The sequence below is a fragment of the Schistocerca cancellata genome, chromosome 5, assembly GCF_023864275.1.
Source record: "Schistocerca cancellata isolate TAMUIC-IGC-003103 chromosome 5, iqSchCanc2.1, whole genome shotgun sequence".
Classification (NCBI taxonomy): domain Eukaryota; kingdom Metazoa; phylum Arthropoda; class Insecta; order Orthoptera; family Acrididae; genus Schistocerca; species Schistocerca cancellata.
The window spans coordinates 669,276,169-669,296,049 of NC_064630.1; the positions used below are offsets into that span (position 1 = coordinate 669,276,169).

General features: G+C 43.5%; 1 protein-coding gene across 2 annotated transcripts in view; it reads right to left on the bottom strand.

The window, feature by feature from the left end:
- LOC126187732 (uncharacterized) overlaps positions 1-19,881 on the bottom strand; it is a 69,910-nt gene that overhangs the window by 15,952 nt on the left and 34,077 nt on the right. The window contains exon 1 of one of the 2 annotated variants that reach the window (XM_049928981.1): positions 14,334-14,415. The exons of the other annotated variant lie outside the window; for it this stretch is intronic. Coding sequence (XP_049784938.1) covers positions 14,334-14,412 — 79 coding nt within the window. The 5' untranslated portion in view covers positions 14,413-14,415. Of the gene's footprint in view, positions 1-14,333; positions 14,416-19,881 lie in introns of those variants that run through there. 2 annotated transcript variants of the gene reach the window in all.

Below are 19,881 nucleotides of genomic sequence, written 5' to 3' on the forward strand. Positions count from 1 at the left end.
GAGTTAATGCATGAGAATAATAGTAGGACTACTTCGATGCTATTTAACGGCAGATCTTCCCCAACCCCCCTCCTTCACACCTCCTGCAGTATGCCGATGACACTGCCTTCCTTGTCCTTGCTCCTACCCTTCAAGAGTCCCAGCACCTTCTCCAGAATCACTTTGACCTTTTTGCTGCATGGTGTAATCAGTGGCTCCTGAAAATCAATCCTTCCAAGACTCAGGCAATCATCGTAGGTCATACCACTAGCTCCTTCCGGATCCTTGATTTCTCCCTTACCATCCTTGCCCATCCTGTCCACTTCTCCCCCATCCTCACCTACCTTGGCCTCACCATTGACCGTCACCTCACCTGGATCCCTCATCTCCTCTCTATCCAATGCAAGGCCCACAATCGCGTCCGACTCCTTATACTCCTGTCTGGCTGGACATGGGGGTGAACCCCTCTACCATCCTCCACACCTACAAATCCTTAATCCATCCCATCCTCTGTTATGCCACTCCCACCCAGATATCCGCCCCCCCCCCCTCCAAAATTCTATGAGTCACTCCAGATCCTAGAGCGCCATGCACTCTGCCTCGCCTTCCATATATGCCTCCCCTCTGGCAGGCAGATCCTCTATGACCTGACTCCTTTCCCCAATTCCCCCCATTTGCTCCTTTTCCTCGAACATATCCGCATCCTCTACACCTCCAGTCGCCTTGATCCCCCTCAACCTCTGGTTGCTCCTCTCCTCTCCAACCCCCGCCTTCTGCCGCACATTCACCGCTACACCCTTCATCTCCTTTCCCAAGGTGGCTTCCGTCGACTCCCCCACCTAGATGATACCGTCTCTCCCTCCATTTATCCTTCCTATCAACTCTGATCCTCACCTCACCTCCCCTCCTATCCTTGTCCTTCCCTGGGCTCCCTCCTCCCCCCCTACCATCCTCTTTTTTCCCCACCTACCCTCTCTTTGTGCCACCCTTCTCTCCCCCAAGTCCTTTTTGCTCTCCCCTCCCCTGCCTTTCTCACTCCATTTCGTGTCTGCCCTCCCCCCCCCTTTTCTATGTCCCCTCTCTCCATCGGCTCCCTCTTTTTATCTTTTCTCGCCTGCCCCCCTTTTCCCCCTCTTAGGTCTGGGTCCACCCCGCCCCCCCCCCCCATCTGCCACCGTGTTGCCTGTATAATGTTGTTATAAGTAAGTGTTCAGTGCTGTGCGTACCCTGTCAATGTTGCGAAAACTTCAGTCAGGAACCGCGCGACTGCTACAGTTGCAAGTTCGAATCCTGCCTCAGGCATGGATATGTGTGATGTCCTTAGCTGAGTTAGGTTTAAGTAGTTCTACGTTCTGGGGGACTGATGACCACAGATGTTAAGTCCCATAGTGCCCAGAACCATTTGAACCATTTTTTGTTGCGAACAGCCACCATACTGTCGCTACTTGTGTTTTTTATCTCATGCGAACAGAAACCAGACTGTCGCCGTCTTTTTTAATTGTGCCTGTTTGATTCTTGTGTATCTTCATCCGCATCGTTATCGCAGTGTTTTTGTATTTTAAGTTCCGCAACTTTCCGCCATTTTACTTTTATTAACAAAGCCACCGTTTTATTACCTTTTTATTGTTTGTTCTCTCACCATTGTGTGTTTAACTTTTCTCTCGGCTGTAGAGCAGCGTAATAAGCTGCTATTAGTTCACCCCTTCCCAGGTGGGGGGGGGGGGGGGAATCTAAAATCAATAAAGGAAAAAAAAAGATGTTTTTTATGAAGCTTAGTAGTTCAATACGACTTTCTCTCTCTACAGTGACCCTATTTGTGTGCTGAATTTCGCGTCTGAAATTACAAGCGTGCACTTTCTGTGGCAAGTGGGTGCATACAAACTGCAATACCTTTGACGCTGTAGAAAACTACGTTTATGACATTTGTGAAACAAGACAGATGTCGCGTTTAAGGATTCTGGAAATCTTATAGCTTATTGTTATAATTTGTAAAATAGGTGTGGAAGGAAATAGAGTACCATTAGTTGCTTTTCATTTATTTCTAACTTTATCTCAGTTTCACTATTTACATTCTGCTAGCCAATAGCGCTGTAGCCTTGTGTGTGTGGCACCATTCGCTACTTTGTTATTATGGTTTTCCGTTTTTAGCTCTTTATCCGCAGCATTGAACACACAGCTGAACCGCAGACCACAAAGGAGGCTGGAACAGAGGACAATAAAACTAGGTTTTATGCTGTCGCAGAAAATTCCACGCGTTTTCCTTTAAGCCGTTGTCAACGTGGTTAAAGTTTTCTGAACATAGAAAGAGAAACAACAGGGCAAATTTTAAAAATTTGGCTAGATAATTACGTGGCTTCCACGCCTGAGGGATCTGAAAAACAAGTAGCTGATAACGCTTTCTATTTTAAAATGCAGCGTACATTGTACATGGTGAGGAGGGGAAGTCAAGCCCCTGCTTAACTTTATGATGGCTGTGTACGGTCTAGGCTTCATTATAAATGCAGCCTCACTGTGTCTACCAGACGATCATACTTGACAGTATTTGATTTTGTCTGCAGAGCTATATCTGGCACAGGGGCGTTTATGATCAGTCCTGGTAGAAGTTGACGGATGTCACTTCTCATCACGTTAAGATTCCATATGGTGCCAAGCACCTATGCACCATACTTTTGCGCAGCCACCCATTATGAGGCTTTTTATGTGAGTGCAAGCATTTCTATTTTGGGAATATTATAGTGAAAGTTAATTTCTTACATCATTACTAGGAATACCCTCCATTTCGACTTTTCGTAAGTTATGAGATTGTTTTTAACTGACTAATTCAACAGGATAAAGCGCTCTAAACTTGATTTTGAATCCTTTTTAGGATCCTGTGCCTCAGTCAGTAAAAAGGAATCCATATAGAACCGGTGAAATCTGAATAAATGAATTAAAATTTGTGCCACGGAGGGGAACTGAATCCGAGTTCAAGTTCCGGTCGTGGCACAAATTCTAACTCATTTATTCAGCTTCCATCGATATCGTTGATAAAGTTGGGACTCATAGTCTCAAGGAAAATTTAATTATATACCATATAGAATTACTTTGTTGTCTCTCAGTCTATCTGTTTTTCTGTCTGTCTGTCGGTCCGTTTATTAAGAACCGTTTTTCTCTGGAATGAGTAGGTTAGAGGCGCCATGTCACTGATTGCGCTGCCCCTCCCGCCGAAGGTTCGAGTCCTCCCTTGGGCATGGGTGTGTGTGTGTGTGTGTGTGTGTGTGTGTGTGTGTGTGTGTGTGTGTGTGTGTGTGTATTGTTCTTAGCATAAGTTAGTTTAAGAAGTGTGTAAGCCTAGGGACCGATGACCACATCAGCTTGGTCCCTTAGAAATTCACACACATTTGAACTTTTTTGAATGAGTAGGCGTACCAGGTTGACACTTTAAATTACAAACTAAAATCTACAATCCTGCACTGTGGAAAAAATTTAAACTTCTAAGTCATTGCAGTCAGTAGAGACGGCCACGTACATCATATATTTTAATATACGTAAACAGAGTCATCAAAATATATGGGGTCCTGTCCGTGATCCAGCCAAGAAAATTGGCAAGGGCAAGATTTCACAGTACAAGTAAAGGAAAAAATCCGAGAATGTTAATTTGTAATTATATCGCACGAAAAAAAAATTGGTCATTTTTTATCCTCCTCTCTGTCTCTATACCAGGTAGGCCTATCAAGTTCAGATTACGTCACATATTAATGTCTATCGCCCCTTAGGGGTGTCAAAAGTTTAAACTTCTAAGTTTATGTCACATGTTCTGATACTCGCAAACCCACCCATCAAAACGTATACATTTCTTCCGTTAACCTAGAAGCACGAAATTGACAAGCAGCAAGGCTTTACAGTTAAATTAAAGGAGAAAACTTGTCACAGCTTGACTTCCACTCCACGTGAAGCGAAGTCCACTGAGATTCAAGCAAACGCGGAAGAATACATGGCGTAATGTGTACATCAAGTTTATTCTTATGGTGAACAGAGTATAGACTCGGCGTATTTCCCGAGAGGAGACACGGTATCTGAGCAGTCTGTTTCAGCAGGTGAGTAGTGAACATAAGAGCTCGTCACGAGTTAAACGACTTTGAAAACGTGGGATGATAATCGGTGCAAGACGCATGAATCACAGAATTACTCAAAATTACACGAGAATTCGGGTTTTCGAGATCATCAATTTCTGGGATGAATCTTCAAGTTCGGGGAGAAAATGTTTACATATGCGTAAGCCGCCCCACAGGATGCCCACAAATGTGTGACTTATTGACACCGTGTCGCCTCTACGGAGACAAACAGGGCGATCACAAATCTACTGTGTGAGCACCAAAATCTCAACTGTTCTGTCTGTTCCAAACGGGGGGAACTTCTTTGGCTGCTGAGTAGATTTCCGTTTAACGTGTATCCTATTTCACCTGCCACATACATTGACAATACACTGTGCTGTGTTTAATGCGAACTTGAAAGTGCTGGACCAGATGAGACGACATCAAACGAAATTGTTTCTTGTTTGCTAATGGAGCATGTAGACAGTGACGTGATGGACCTTCAAATGGTGATTGCAAAGTAGATAACGCAAAAGCCCCAGGCTGATACGTGAGCTGTTGCCGAATTACAATGGCCGATCGTATCGCGAGATATTACGCTTGTCTGCCGTGTACGGTTGCGTGTTTGTCCGCAAAGAAACAAAATCAAAAGCAATTTTTTCATTATAAACTATCTAGTAAACTACTTCTGTAAGTTAGTCCTCGCCATAACGCAACAATTATCGAATTACGTTGCAATTTCGCGAGTCGGTAACTTGGTAACAGGTCTCAAGGAATACAACGTTGTTTAGATTTCATGAAGTAGAAAGTTAACCGTCACCGATCGAATGAATTCCGTGCCTTGTGAAGGCAGCATACTTCTCCACTACATTATGCTTCCTCTTATGACTTTTTCAAGCCATCAGTTATTCGAGTAGCTGAATGATTTCATCCACCCTGTTTTGAACAAATACTTCTGTCTGCTCATAGATTATCGTCATGTAGGAAATAATTTATACAGAGATATTCGGATAAAGCGTTTGTCTCTCTAGCTTGCAAAATAATAAGTGAGAGAAATATGCATTTACTTGGGCAAACGTAAGGAACGTTCGTGGAGGTATATTTCATTTAAATCAACGGCAGTTCTTTTTCGGCCGTTTATTTGTGAAGCATCTTCAGCAGCCTGAATATTACTCTCTCTGCAGAGTTGTGAACACGGCTTATTTAAGCCCGCCGGCGTGGCCGAGCGGTTCTGGGCGCTTCAGTCTGGAACCGCGCGACTGCTACGGTTGCAGGTTCGAATCCTGCCTCGGGCGTCGATGTGTGTGATGTCCTTAGGTTGGTTAGGTTAAAGTAGTTCTAAGCTCTAGGGGACAGAGGACCTCAGGTGTTAAGTCGCATAGTGCTCAGAGCCATTTCTGAACGGCTTATTTTCCAGAGAGTTACAACAATGAATTATGTTTTATTTAAAGAAGTATTATTTTTTCTATTATGTATTTGACGTATTTAAACCAACTGTATACAAACAATTTAACGCATATCTTTACAATTTAGTTTTCGTTGTTGTTATTATTGTGGTCTTCAGCGTCAAAACTGGTCTGATTTATCTCAAAATGGTTCAAATGGCTCTGAGCACTATGGGACTCAACATCGTAGGTCATAAGTCCCCTAGAACTTAGAACTACTTAAACCTAACTAACCTAAGGACATCACACACACCCATGCCCGAGGCAGGATTCGAACCTGCGACCGTAGCAGTCCCGCGGTTCCGGACTGCAGCGCCAGAACCGCACGGCCACCGCGGCCGGCTCTGATTTAGCTCACCACTCTACAGTATCCGCCATTGCAACCTCCATCCATTTGAGCCTCTACAGATTTTATCCCCCAACCTTCAGTACGAAACTGACTATTCTTTGGTGCTCCAGGGTGTGTCCTGTCGACTGATCCCTTTTTTTTTAGTGGAGTTGTGCCATAAATTTCTCTTTTCACCAATTCCTTTTATTACCTCCCCGTTAGTTATTCGATCTATCAGTCCAATCCTCAGAATCTTTCTGTAACATCACATTCCAAAAGATTGTAACTCCTTCTTGTCAACACAATGTATAGTCTATGTATCACTTTCATCGAAGTCTACACGCTAGACAAATGCCTTCAGAGAAGGCTACTTACACTCAGATTTACATTAGATATAGCACATGCCTCTTTTTCAAAAATGATTTACGTGCCGTATCCACTGTGCATTTCGTGTCCACTATACTTCGACTATCACCAGTTATTTTGCTACCCAAATACAGCAACGCGTTTACTCCTTTTTGCATCTCATTTTCTATTCTAATCCCCTCAGCATCACGTGATACAATTCCAATACATTTTATTACCGTTGTCTTACATTACAAGACACAATGCATTTCACTCCACTATTATTCCAAGTCCTTTGCTGTCTCTCACAGAATTAAAATGCCATCGGCAAGTGTCAAAGTTTTTGTTTCTTCTCCTTTAATTCCATCTCCAGATTTCTCTTTGGTTTTCATTACTGCTTGCTCACTATACAGATTGAATGAGACCGGGGAAGGTTACACACTGTTACAATATTTTTTCAACAGTTGCTTCCGTTTCATATCAGTCGACTCTTGTAACTGCAGCTTGACTTCTGTACAAGTTACATGTAACTTTTCGCTCGCGTTGTTGTATTCCTGCTACAGGATACCTTCAATATTTCAAAGAGTGTATTCCACTCTAAGACACGTCTTAGAATCAGTATTGACTCGCGTGTTCATACATTTCATCGAACCCAAAGTCATCATCTCCAAAATCGGCTTAGTTATGGAAGTAGAAACTTTCAAAGTTTTAGAAGTAAATGCGGCATGCTATGCATAATTAGTTGTATTCAGTTTGATGTACTGGTGATGGGATGTTCATTTGAGAGAGGCGTTCAAATGAGTGCCCATTTTCCTGAATGCGTGACTCAGTGTCCCTTCTAAAAGACCTGCCAATGAAATGTAAGTTGCTGTTGTCAAGGAGTGCCAAGTTTATTCGATGCGCAGTTTGAAGTCATGTTCGGTTAGATGATCTATTTGGTACTTTATATGGGACACTCGGATGGCCGTGCTTTGCACAGATGTCCATGGCTCGCGATTCCTGTTTCACAGAGATGCTATATCAACATCTGCTGTAGATGCACTTGAGAATGAGTCACCGTTGAAACAAATAGTTCTTGGTGAGGTACAATTTCCAAATATAGCCTGGTAGAACGACGTCATTCTTCAGATTTATGGAGACTGTGGTGCCGACCCTGAAGAAGCTACCAAAATTGTTTCCATATTTTCTGTAGATTAATTAATTTACGTTTAATGAACTGACTGCAGTCAGGTATGTGACATTAAAGACAGTGCGACAAGGGCACTGTTGTGCGTATTTAAAGTGTGGCGTGGATGGTCAAGAAGGGCAATCTGTCGTCGGTGTTTGAAGGCAATACCTATGTCGGTATGTGCATAGATTTCGTCCGCCACGTTTTTGGACTTGTGATTTTTCAGAGTTGCGATCAGCTGAATTTTCATAGAGCACACTCTGACATACTGTTTAATTTAGGAAAGTTTGAAAAGAGCGGAGATTTTAGCGCGAGCTGTCTTTGCATTTGTACATCAGGACACGTAACTGAAGCGTTTGAACTTGAAGGTTGACGGCGAAGTACAGATGCAATGAACTTTGGTGCCGTTTCGTACTTAATTGTGATTGTACAAAACATTATTGCATGTTTAAGTGCTTGAATTTATGAGTACTCTAGGCCGTTCACTGCTTGCTTGTTCACGTACAACTTATAATTTTAGCATCCTGAAGGAGCTGAGGAGTAAATCGTACAATCACATGAAGCTCAGTACACGTAAGTGGATGTTTCAGTCATTGAAGATTCTATTTAACTAACTTTCTACGGCGCTGCTGATGGGCCACTTTAGTTTAGACACATTACTGCGGTGTGTTCCATCATAGCCAAGAAATTTTATAGGCTACGTCTTGTTACATCTCAGTGGAGAAACTTTGTGACTACAGACATGTTTTGGAGTTAACATTCTATTTTATTGCCGAGAACAATTTATTTTTCCGTTTACAAGCGTCATACGTACAAACGTAAGCTTTTCTATCAACAATTCCTCTAACATAAATGGAATTTTTTACACTACCAGCACCTCACTATTCTGTTTTTCTAATGCTCCTGGAACTTCTCAGGTGGAGATCACCACACAGCAAGCATACTTGACAGCATGCAGGGCTTCTTGTTGTCTTTCGGACGCACACACAGTTATCTGTAGTGCCGTGATTACTGAACAAGAATATGGCTCCAAGTGTCCTTTCAGAAGGACTAAACCAGGAGAAATATGTAGGATTGTTTGACTAGTTCTGACGAATGGAATTTAGGCAATGAGTCACCGCGTACCGTAGGGAACAGATTATTGGGTGCTGGATTGAAGTCTACAGTATTTACCGCTGACACCACACCAAAAACAACAGATACTTGCTCGCAGTAGAGCCTAAGTCAACTGGAATATTGAGCGGTCGACGCTAACGTGTCAGTGGACGAACTGCTCGAATTCCTGGGATCATGGTGTGAGGAGCAATTGGATGTGACAGCAAGATCTATTTGGTGACTGTAGCTGGATACTCGCCAGTAAGTGGGAAGAGTGGTAAACTCTGTTGTCGTACCTTTCATTACCAGAGTATCAAATCGCATATTCCAGCAGAATAATGCAAGACCCCACACCGCAAACGGCCTGATCAATACGGATAAAGTATGTTTGAGATGTGATACCACCCTTTGGCCATCAGTCTCCATTATGAGATTTAGGTATGACAAGAAATTTCTCCGATTTGCATTGAGCTGCAAAAGGGGGGGAGGAGGAGGAGTGACAGCTGTTTGCTTCCACTTCACAGTCAAATGCAAGAATGTATTTGAGCTAGTGGGATCAAATGAGATCAAACCTCATATAAAAGTAGATGATCGATATCTGTTCCGAATGGGGAGAGAGTTGAATCATTATTACCTGTTATGTGATTAGAACAATGATAAATATCAGACTGACGCATTGTTCTTTGTTTATTTTAATTATCGTATGGCAACAACAGCAAACATTGACTAGTTTAATTTTACATTTATATCTGGTTAAGTATTTATATATTGTTTTGTTTTACATTTTGGCACAAATTTTGTGCACATTTCTAAATTGTGAAAATTACTACCTTAATATTACTGACTACTTTAACTTATGTAATTGCGAGTTAAAAAAAGACAAATGAATTTAATCATAATTCAATATCTAATGACTGAAGCACTAACAGCAGAGGGAGTAGCATCAATAAAGTCACTATATGGTCCAGGATACTTCCTCTGAGGACAGTCTCTAACCATATGTTAAACTGCGCTACCGGCAGCCATACTAGATCAGTCTCTCATGGCTACTCAAGACAGCAGCACAAGAAAACTCGTGCATTGTGGTATAAAGTTTCCCATTTACGTAAGTATATGTGTGGGTCGCTGGGTAACGTAACATGTGAAATCTACATCCAAGCCGTGGTAGGATTCGATCCTGTGATCCTCGTACAAGACGTGGTGATACCGTGAGCACATACCAGTACTTTCACTTCCTCTGGAGTCGCTAAGGTATAGGACTACACAGCAATAGTCTCTCCAGAGACTTCTCGAAATCATTCAGTGGGGAAAGGTCGGACAATATAGGACAGCGGTTTGTATCCGAATAGAACTGTTTCTAAACCCCAACACTAGTCAAAGAACTGAAAGCGCTACAGCAGAGTGAATTATAGAGGAAGATCACTTACGCGATTTTGAATCAAAAGAACAGTGCGTTTCGGAGCGACAACTTATATGCTTTTGCAAAGTTTCTCCATGCACGAACTCTGCAGCGTTGCGTTTCGTTTACAGGTAGGTTATATGACACTTTTATTTTATGTTTAGATGCAACTTATATTCTCTATATTGTGGAAGGTGACAAAGTCTAGCGCAACTAGTAACCATGGGAACTACCACAGCGGCATGATCTAACTCTATCATAAAAGCAATTCCGAGTTGACTGTACAGAATAGATTTCATAAATCCTTGAATGTTGACATCTTTCCTGAATAAGTACGTTCGTAGAAGTCAGTACAGGAAAGTAATGAAAATAGCATGAAGGAAATCGTAAAAATGTCAGGATTCTAAAAATTATTATCAGGGAAGCGAGTAGATGTGCTCATTTCCAAGAAGTACATTAGGTGATACACTTAGACTTATACGCTAAAACAAGGATGTCATCACTGAACCTCTTTTAAAAAATAACAATTTTTTTCCCGAGAACATTCAGTGTTTTACTGTAGGTTAAACTAGTATATGGAATCAGACCTATTCTGTTTCAAAACATTTATATCTTTATTATGAACTACACGTGTGATTATGTCTCACTAACGGTTAAACCAAAGACTCGACTTCGGCGTATTGTGTTCAAAACTTTAATAACTTTGTTATAATTTTTGCTTACCCGAGTGAGCTTTCTCCCGTCACGGAAATTTAGTACTAAGATGTATATGAGGTTCCATTAAAATTTTTTGAAATAAAATAGATCCATGCCCAATGCAAACCTCCAAAAATTTAAATCTTTAAGGTGGTAGGGATGGAAAAAATATTTAAAAATTTAACGAACTTACTTTATAATTCTATTAGCGAACCTGGCAATTTATCGCAATTGTTAAATATGTACAGGAATTGGATATCCTCCATCTATCTCCTTCTACCCCTCTCTCTGCCTACCTCCTCGACCCCATCTTTTCGTCCATCCCCTCCTCCTCCTCCTCCCATCTCTCTGTGCATCATCTCCTCCCCCTCTCTCTGTGGATACCTGATTCCCCTCTCTCAGTCCTTCTCTTTCTCCCCACTCTCTCTCCACCGCCTCCTCCCCTGTCTCGGTGAACATCTTCTCGTTTCCTCTCTGTTCGTTTCCTCTGTGTCCGCTTCCTCTCACCCTCTCTCTAGTCCTCCACTTACTCCCTCTCCCTGACCTTGAGCCTTGTTTCTTGCTATTTCAAATTAAAATTCCATAGTTGATTTCTAATCATAAGCCGACGAGCCATAAATAAAACTTGCCCTTTTTTGCGAAAACCAACTGCGAGCAAGAAAACAAAACAGCACATCACTGTGTATACAATTTTTCTTTAGAAATATGTATAGTAAGAAAGGATTTCTATGGAAGGAACAATTTTTCTAATGGTTCAAATGCCCTGCTATCGTCGCTAAAACTGACTGTAAGAAATAAAACATGAAAAAGCAAATTTTCAATCAGAGCACATCATAGAACTTTCTTTGTCGAGTCGGTTTTAACAGAAAACCTGTAAGGTGTTGTAACCTTCGTCCGTTCGAATGTTTGTGTTAGAGTATCGCATATAAATCAGAAGTAAACTGGTCAAGAAATTTTCAGGATTTTTGTTAACGATGCTTCACCCTTGTTCACTGCTGTCTAAAATTAAAGCAACAAACGGAAATTGTGCAAGTTTGCGTTTATTTTGCAACAAAATAATATAAACAGGTGATAGTAAAGTAGAAACAATGCATGGACACAGAATTTGAACAACTGCAACGTGCATAACGGTAGACAAAAATGTTCATTTTTTTCCAACTTAACAGATTTGCACACACATTCCGACAACTGGTTAATGTGCTCAGTATGGCGTGTGACCACGTGTGGCAGCAGTACAGGGCTGACAACGACGGGGCACACTGTGAATGATGTCATCAATCTCATGTTGAGACAATAACCCCATACTTCCTGCAGAGCTGCTCGTAAGTCTTGGAGAGGGGTTGTGGATATTGACGTGATGCAGCCCGTCACCCTAGTGCGTCCCAGACATGTTAGAGCGAGCAGAGCACGCCACTCATGCAATATCCTCCGTTTCCAAGGAAATATCAACAATCTGTGCTCTACGAGGTCGAGAATTATCGTCCATCAGTACGAAATCTGATCCCACAGCACCTCGCAAAAAGCGCTGATGACGTCCCAAGATTTCGTCACAATACCTGACAGTAATTAAACCTTGCTGATTCATCAGTACAATTTCTTGGAGAGGTTTTCGAATGTCCAATACAATCCCTGCCCACACCATTAGAGATCTTCCTCGACATCGGTTTCTCCCTCCAGAGGCGAATCCCTCGAGGATCACTCTTCACACCAAATTGGGTCTCATCTGTAAAAAGGAAATTGGCCCACAGTTCGATCGTCCAGGTGGCATGTCAACGACTCGACTCTAGACATTCCCTGCTGTGAGGACGCGTCAGAGGTCCACATACAGAAGATCTCCGACAATAAAGGCCACTCTGCAGAAGCTTTCTGTGCACCATTTGCCTCGATACAACAGGTCCAGGGGATGCTGCGAGGTCACATTTCAATTGCCGTGCCCTACATTGGCGGTTCCTTCGTGCCCTTACAGCCAAATAACGGCACTCTCTTTCTGGCGTCACATGTGGTCAACCCTGCCTTGGTCTTCGGGATACAGTGTCGCCACACCCGAAAAACAATAGAACGATCCACATTAAGCCATCGGGCCAAATGAGTTTGCTACTGTCCTCCTTCCTTTCTTTCTATAGCACTCCACCGAGGAGAGTCTGGTAGGTGTCTTCCCTGAAGCATACTGCACTGTCTGTGACTGTAACAGCGATTGTGGATGTGGGGCTACTCCGGAAACATAACCCTGTTTGATAGGTGTCCTGACGTCACGGTTGCCGTGATTGTCCGTTGACGGGAATACCATCTTCGGTGCAGAACAGGATCGTACGGACATCAGTTACATGATCCATTTGGTATTTTATATGGGACACTCGGATGGTCGTGCTTTGCTCAGATGTGCATGGCTCGCGATTCCTGTTTGACAGAGATGCTATATCAAGCCACCAATTTTGTTTCCAGATTATCTGTAGCTTAATTAATTTACATTTAATGAACTGATTGCAATCAAGTATGTGATATTAAAGACACTAAGAGAAGGGAACTGCCGTGCGTATTTAAGGAGTGGCGTGGATGGTCAAGAAGGGTAGTTTGTCGGCGGTGTTTGAAGGCAATACCTATAACGGTATTTGCACAGATTCCGTCCGCCAAGTTTTTGGACTTGTGATTATTCAGAGTTGCGTTCAGTTAAATTTTCTTGTGGCACACTCTGACACACTGTTTAATTTAGGAAAGTTTGAACAGAGAGGATATTTTAGCGCGAGCTGTCTTTGCATTTGTACTTCCGGACAGGCAACTGTAGCGTTTTAACTTGAAGGTTAACGACGAAGTACAGATGCAATGAACTTTGTTATATTGTGAATTAGACACAGGACGGGGAAACAGCGGTTTGTTGCTTTAATTTTGGACACCAGTGTATGTTACATGTATATTTATTTATTATATGCATTCGCAACATTAGCCTAAATGGTTCAAATGGCTCTAAGCACTATGGGACTTAACATCTGAGGTCATCAGTCCCCTAGAACTCAGAACTACTTAAACCTAACTAACCTAAGGACATCACACACATCCATGCCCGAGGCAGGATTCGAAACTGGGACCGTAGCGGCAGCGCGGCTCCGCACTGAAGCGCCTAGAACCACTCGGCCACAGCGGCCAGCAATTAGTCTAAGTTCGTCCGAATGTTCATTAGAGTATCATGTAAAAATTTTATGTAAACTGGGCAAGTACTTTTGAAAAGCCGGCCGGAGTGGCCGAGCGGTTCTAGGCGCTACAGTCTGGAACCGCGCGACCGCTACGGTCTCAGGTTTGAATCCTGCCTTGGGCATGGATGTGTGTGATAGGTTAGTTAGTTTTAAGTAGTTCTAAGTTCTATGGGACTGATGACCTCAGGAGTTAAGTCCTATAGTGCTCAGAGCTATTTGAACCATTTTGAACTTTTGAAAATATTTGGTAACAATGTTAACCAACAGTTTGTCTTTAAACAGTAGTTTAGTTTAAGACGTAACGTATCTCGGCATTGTTAGTGCGAAGAATATTCCAACGTAAACTACAGGAAAACGTAACTTCGAAATAGCTTACATGTCCCATACGCCTCGGTCTGCCCGTACAAGTAGAAAACATAACGAAGTGCGTTAATGCTAATCTGATACGGAAGAAAATGTCCCGGGATTGAGGAGCTGGTATCATGTTGCAGAGGGCAATGCAGACATATCGTATCCAGGTGTATCTCTCCGATAAGAAGACTATTTCAACAAATGCGCTACGAATGAAAGGACGATGAAGCGGCTTGCGACTGGACAGAACGAGGCCTCAGGCTCACCTGTGGGCAGAGAGCAGCTGAAGAGGACGGCGCACAGGCAGCAAGCAAGGACGACGCGCGTCGCGACGGCGGCGGCCATGGCGGCGTCTGGCGGACTGAGAGGCCGACTTGGCGCCGATAAAGCGATCGCCGCCCGCCGCGCCTCCGGCCGCTGTTTGCTCTGCCTATCTCGACACAGATAACCTGTAGGCCCGCATCTCAATCGACTCCATCGAACGATTCTTTTCATTATTTGGTTTTTCTTCCAAAGTACAAGTCCAGCGTTTGTAACCGTTCCATCAGACACGCTCTGCATTCAGCACTTAACGAGACATCTCCACCTACTTTACTAGACAGTACTCAAATACAGCTGTGGGTTGCCTATCTAACGGATGTCAGGGGCAACAAAATATGGAATTTCAGTATTTCATGTAATTACTGACCGAATTTAACAATGTAACATGGTATCATAATCTACTCATTCAGAGATGTAGTCTTACTTAAACATTTAACGCAATAATTAATACAAAAAATTTACCTGGGAGGGAATAGCTTCTGTCTACAAATCAGTACGGTTTTAGAAAGAGCCGCTCGTGCGAAACTAAGATTGCCCTTTCTCACGTGATATAGTGGGAACTGTGGGTGAGGGGAAACAGGCGCAGTCCATACTCCCAGATTTCCGAAAACATTTGACACAGTCCGACACTGCACACTTGTAACGAAGATACGAGCATACAGATATGTGAGCGGCTCGAAGATTTCTTGAGTGACAGAACCCAGTATGTTGTCCTCGAAGGCGAGCGTTCATCAGACACAAGGGTACTTTCAGGGGTGCCCCGGAAAGTATGATAGTATTGTTATTATTTTCTGTATACATAAATGATCTGTCGGACAGGATGCGCAGCAATCTGCTGTTGTTTGATGATGATAATGTTGTGTACGGGAAGGTGTCAAAGTTGAGTGACTATACGAAGATACAAGATGACTTAGATAAAACTTCTAGTTGGTGTAATAAATGGCACCTCGCTCTAAATATATAAAAATGTAAATTAACGCAGGTGAGTATGAAAAACAAACCCATAATTTTCGGAAACAATATTCATAGTGTGCTGCTTGACAAAGTCACGTCATTTAAATATCAAGGTGTACCGCTGCAAGGCAATATGAAATGGGGTGAGCTTATAAGAACTGTAATACAGAAGGTGAGTGGTGGAATTCGGTTTGTTGGGAGAATTTTAGAAAAGTGGCTGACACTCCACTCCTTTTCTCTATCTTCAGACATCAGCAAAAACACCCTGTGAGTGAGTTAGCATCTGTAGAATAAATGACTGAGATTAGGAGTAGACCCTTATTCTATGACAGAGCACAACAGTGTTTAGCTGTACACAAATAGTTTTTAATTCAGGATTAGTGTCAAAAAGTACACGAATTTATATAGATTGTAACATGACAATGTTAGGACAGTTGTCAAGATAACGCATTACGTCCTGTTTAATCGAAACACTGAACACAACAATCGCAAATTTTAACCAGAAGGTTCTCTAAAAAGTTATTCTTACTACTACATCCTGAAGTTGGCCAATATTACGACAAACCATCTGATTCCGGTTCTAAGTTAGGTGCTATTTAGGATGACAATCAAGTCTATAGTGGGTGGTTAGTTTTTGTGAGAAGCTGAGCAAAATATTGCTCAAGGTTGCTTGAGTTCACAGTGGACGCAAGCTGTTGAACCAACAAGTTAATGCCTCTGGTAGCGGTATTTAATTTAGCTGTGATGAGCTATCGGCTGCATGGCTGCTCTCGTCCTCTGAAAGTCCTATAAAAGCTAATGAAAATGTTTTCTAATTTTATATGCAGAAACTGTCCTTGTTAGGTGAGAAAACATGCACTCACCCCTAGTCTTGAAATATGTGGTATGGACGTGCTTGGATGGAGCAGCGTACATATTACAATGCACTCTCAGTTCTTGCAAGAACAATTAACTATGGGGCTGTTTCATCTCTCCACTGTTGGAGCTCAACGACGCCACAGCTAAAACCTAGCTGAATGTCAGCCAAAGTGGATGCAGTGTTCACACAACATTCCTCCTTTGCATCGTACAAAGTGTGATGTGCCCTGTACTGCACTTGACGCTGCTTCAGAGGAGAGTCCTCGAAATTTTCAGTCTTCTGTCCCTTGTAGCAAAACTGTCCCCCACCTGGGTCCTTTCATGCTCCATCATGGGTTTTCCAACCAACAGGAGCATTCCTGTCATCTTGTGGAAACTATCTCTGTCAATCGCAAAGGGCCTATCATCAAACTGCGTCGAAATTTTGGTACTTTACTTCTTACTAGATCATTTCAGAAAGTTTGTGCCCGCTCCAGACGCCTAAAAGTTACGTGCGTACGCCACGAGCATACCACGCACCTTTCACGTGATCAACTGCATCATTGGTCTGTTTGTATCCATCTCGAATTTCCCCAACGCAGTTTTGTAACGATTCTTTCCGTAGCCCACAACGCTGGCCCGGTACCTTTTTCTCTCCATGTGTCACCCAGCACGTTCGTTGTCCATCGCCACAGGTCACCTTAAAAGCGTTCCATTGTACTCTCGCTGTGACGGCGCAGCTCGCATCTGCCCACAACTAAAACGTTTCCTCCAACAGCTTTTTTCTCCTCTTGCTCATTGACATGCAGGGTTTAGGTTCAGTGTGTTAATACCAGTGACTGAGGGTCATCCCCTTGCATTGCATACTGTACATATTAATAGGCAAATCCGGTCCATTTCACTGAAGTATGTCAGGCGACATATTCCTCTTCTTGTTACGATGTATAAAATCTCTCATCTAAGGTGCGAAATTGACATTCATTTAATCTTCCAGCTTACAAATGTGTTTCATTTGTAAAGGAGATCACATATAGGACATTGGTTACATCAATTATTGAGTACTGTTCAGGTGTTTGGGATCAGCACCAGGTCGTATTAAAGGAAGACCTAGAAGCAATTCAGAGGCGAGCTACTAGATTTGTTATTGGTAGGTTCGAGCAATTTGAAAGTATTACAGAGATGGTTCAGGACCTCAATTGGGAATCACTGAAAGGAAGATGACGTTCTTTACAAAGACCACTATTGAGAAAATTTACAGAACAGGCATTTGAGGCTGACTGCAGAGCGATTCCAATGCCACCAACGTACATCTTGTTTATGGACCATGAAGATAAGTTGACAGCAATTAGGGCTTGTATGGAGACATACAGGCAGCCATTTTTCCAGACAGCCATTTTTCCATTGCTCGAGTGGATCAGAAAAGGAAATGTCTAGTAGTGGTACAGGGTGTCCTCCGAGACATTGCAGATGGAGACTGTATATACCGAGTGTAAAGGGTATAAATGCAGATACACTCCTGGAAATTGAAATAAGAACACCGTGAATTCATTGTCCCAGGAAGGGGAAACTTTATTGACACATTCCTGGGGTCAGATACATCACATGATCACACTGACAGAACCACAGGCACATAGACACAGGCAACAGAGCATGCACAATGTCGGCACTAGTACAGTGTATATCCACCTTTCGCAGCAATGCAGGCTGCTATTCTCCCATGGAGACGATCGTAGAGATGCTGGATGTAGTCCTGTGGAACGGCTTGCCATGGCATTTCCACCTGGCGCCTCAGTTGGACCAGCGTTCGTGCTGGACGTGCAGACCGCGTGAGACGACGCTTCATCCAGTCCCAAACATGCTCAATGGGGGAGAGATCCGGAGATCTTGCTGGCCAGGGTAGTTGACTTACACCTTCTAGAGCACGTTGGGTGGCACGGGATACATGCGGACGTGCATTGTCCTGTTGGAACAGCAAGTTCCCTTGCCGGTCTAGGAATGGTAGAACGATGGGTTCGATGACGGTTTGGATGTACCGTGCACTATTCAGTGTCCCCTCGACGATCACCAGTGGTGTACGGCCAGTGTAGGAGATCGCTCCCCACACCATGATGCCGGGTGTTGGCCCTGTGTGCCTCGGTCGTATGCAGTCCTGATTGTGGCGCTCACCTGCACGGCGCCAAACACGCATACGACCATCATTGGCACCAAGGCAGAAGCGACTCTCATCGCTGAAGGCGACACGTCTCCATTCGTCCCTCCATTCACGCCTGTCGCGACACCACTGGAGGCGGGCTGCACGATGTTGGGGCGTGAGCGGAAGACGGCCTAACGGTGTGCGGGACCGTAGCCCAGCTTCATGGAGACGGTTGCGAATGGTCCTCGCCGATACCCCAGGAGCAACAGTGTCCCTAATTTGCTGGGAAGTGGCGGTGCGGTCCTCTACGGCACTGCGTAGGATCCTACGGTCTTGGCGTGCATCCGTGCGTCGCTGCGGTCCGGTCCCAGGTCGACGGGCACGTGCACCTTCCGCCGACCACTGGCGACAACATCGATGTACTGTGGAGACCTCACGCCCCACGTGTTGAGCAATTCGGCGGTACGTCCACCCGGCCTCCCGCATGCCCACTATACGCCCTCGCTCAAAGTCCGTCAACTGCACATACGGTTCACGTCCACGCTGTCGCGGCATGCTACCAGTGTTAAAGACTGCGATGGAGCTCCGTATGCCACGGCAAACTGGCTGACACTGACGGCGGCGGTGCACAAATGCTGCGCCGCTAGCGCCATTTGACGGCCAACACCGCGGTTTCTGGTGTGTCCGCTGTGCCGTGCGTGTGATCATTGCTTGTACAGCCCTCTCGCAGTGTCCGGAGCAAGTATGGAGGGTCTGACACACCAGTGTCAATGTGTTCTTTTTTTCATTTCCAGGAGTGTATTTCTAATGGTGATTGAGGATGGGTAATGAACAACATTACATCAGTAGTTTCTTCATTTGTAAAATAATAACTGTAACTATTAGGAGTATCTTATTTCTCGGTTTGTTAGTACCTCCAAGTATGTGTGGAAAGACCAAGCCATTAATGCTTATTTTTGCCTGGGAAATAGGTCAGGCGTTGAAGTGTGGACACATGCACAAAGTACCCACACTACTATCATTCTGTAATTAAAAATGAAAGCATGTAGCGACTACCAGCAGATTTTACCCATAATTTCAAACTATTTCTAAACTTCTTCTCTCTGAATCTCCGCCTCTCTCCCCCATAAAATAACGCTAGGGAAAAAGTTTATTGTTTTTTTCATTTCCCCTGTTCATACATTACAAATTCAGCATCAGACACAGCGTATAATTTATCACTTCTCTTGCGGATTCTACCCACAGTCTTCACAGAATGTTCCTGCAAAATTATATCATTGTGTTACGGATGGTTCTGGAGATATAATACGAGAAAATTTAGCTTTTGTTAAAATGTAGAGCAAATTATCAAAACTACACTCATTAAGTGTTTGATTATGAGAAAGCTTAGAGATTTCCCACAAACTCTGGAGATAATTTTATACATGAGAGTCGGATTCATCAAAGGATCGTTGGTGGTGGATGGGGAGGGGGTGGAGGGGGAGGCTATATGGAAGCCATCACAGTTATGGAAGTAGTAGAGGACAGCAGAAATTGGACTTCGTGTTGTATGGCGATAGTAATTGAGT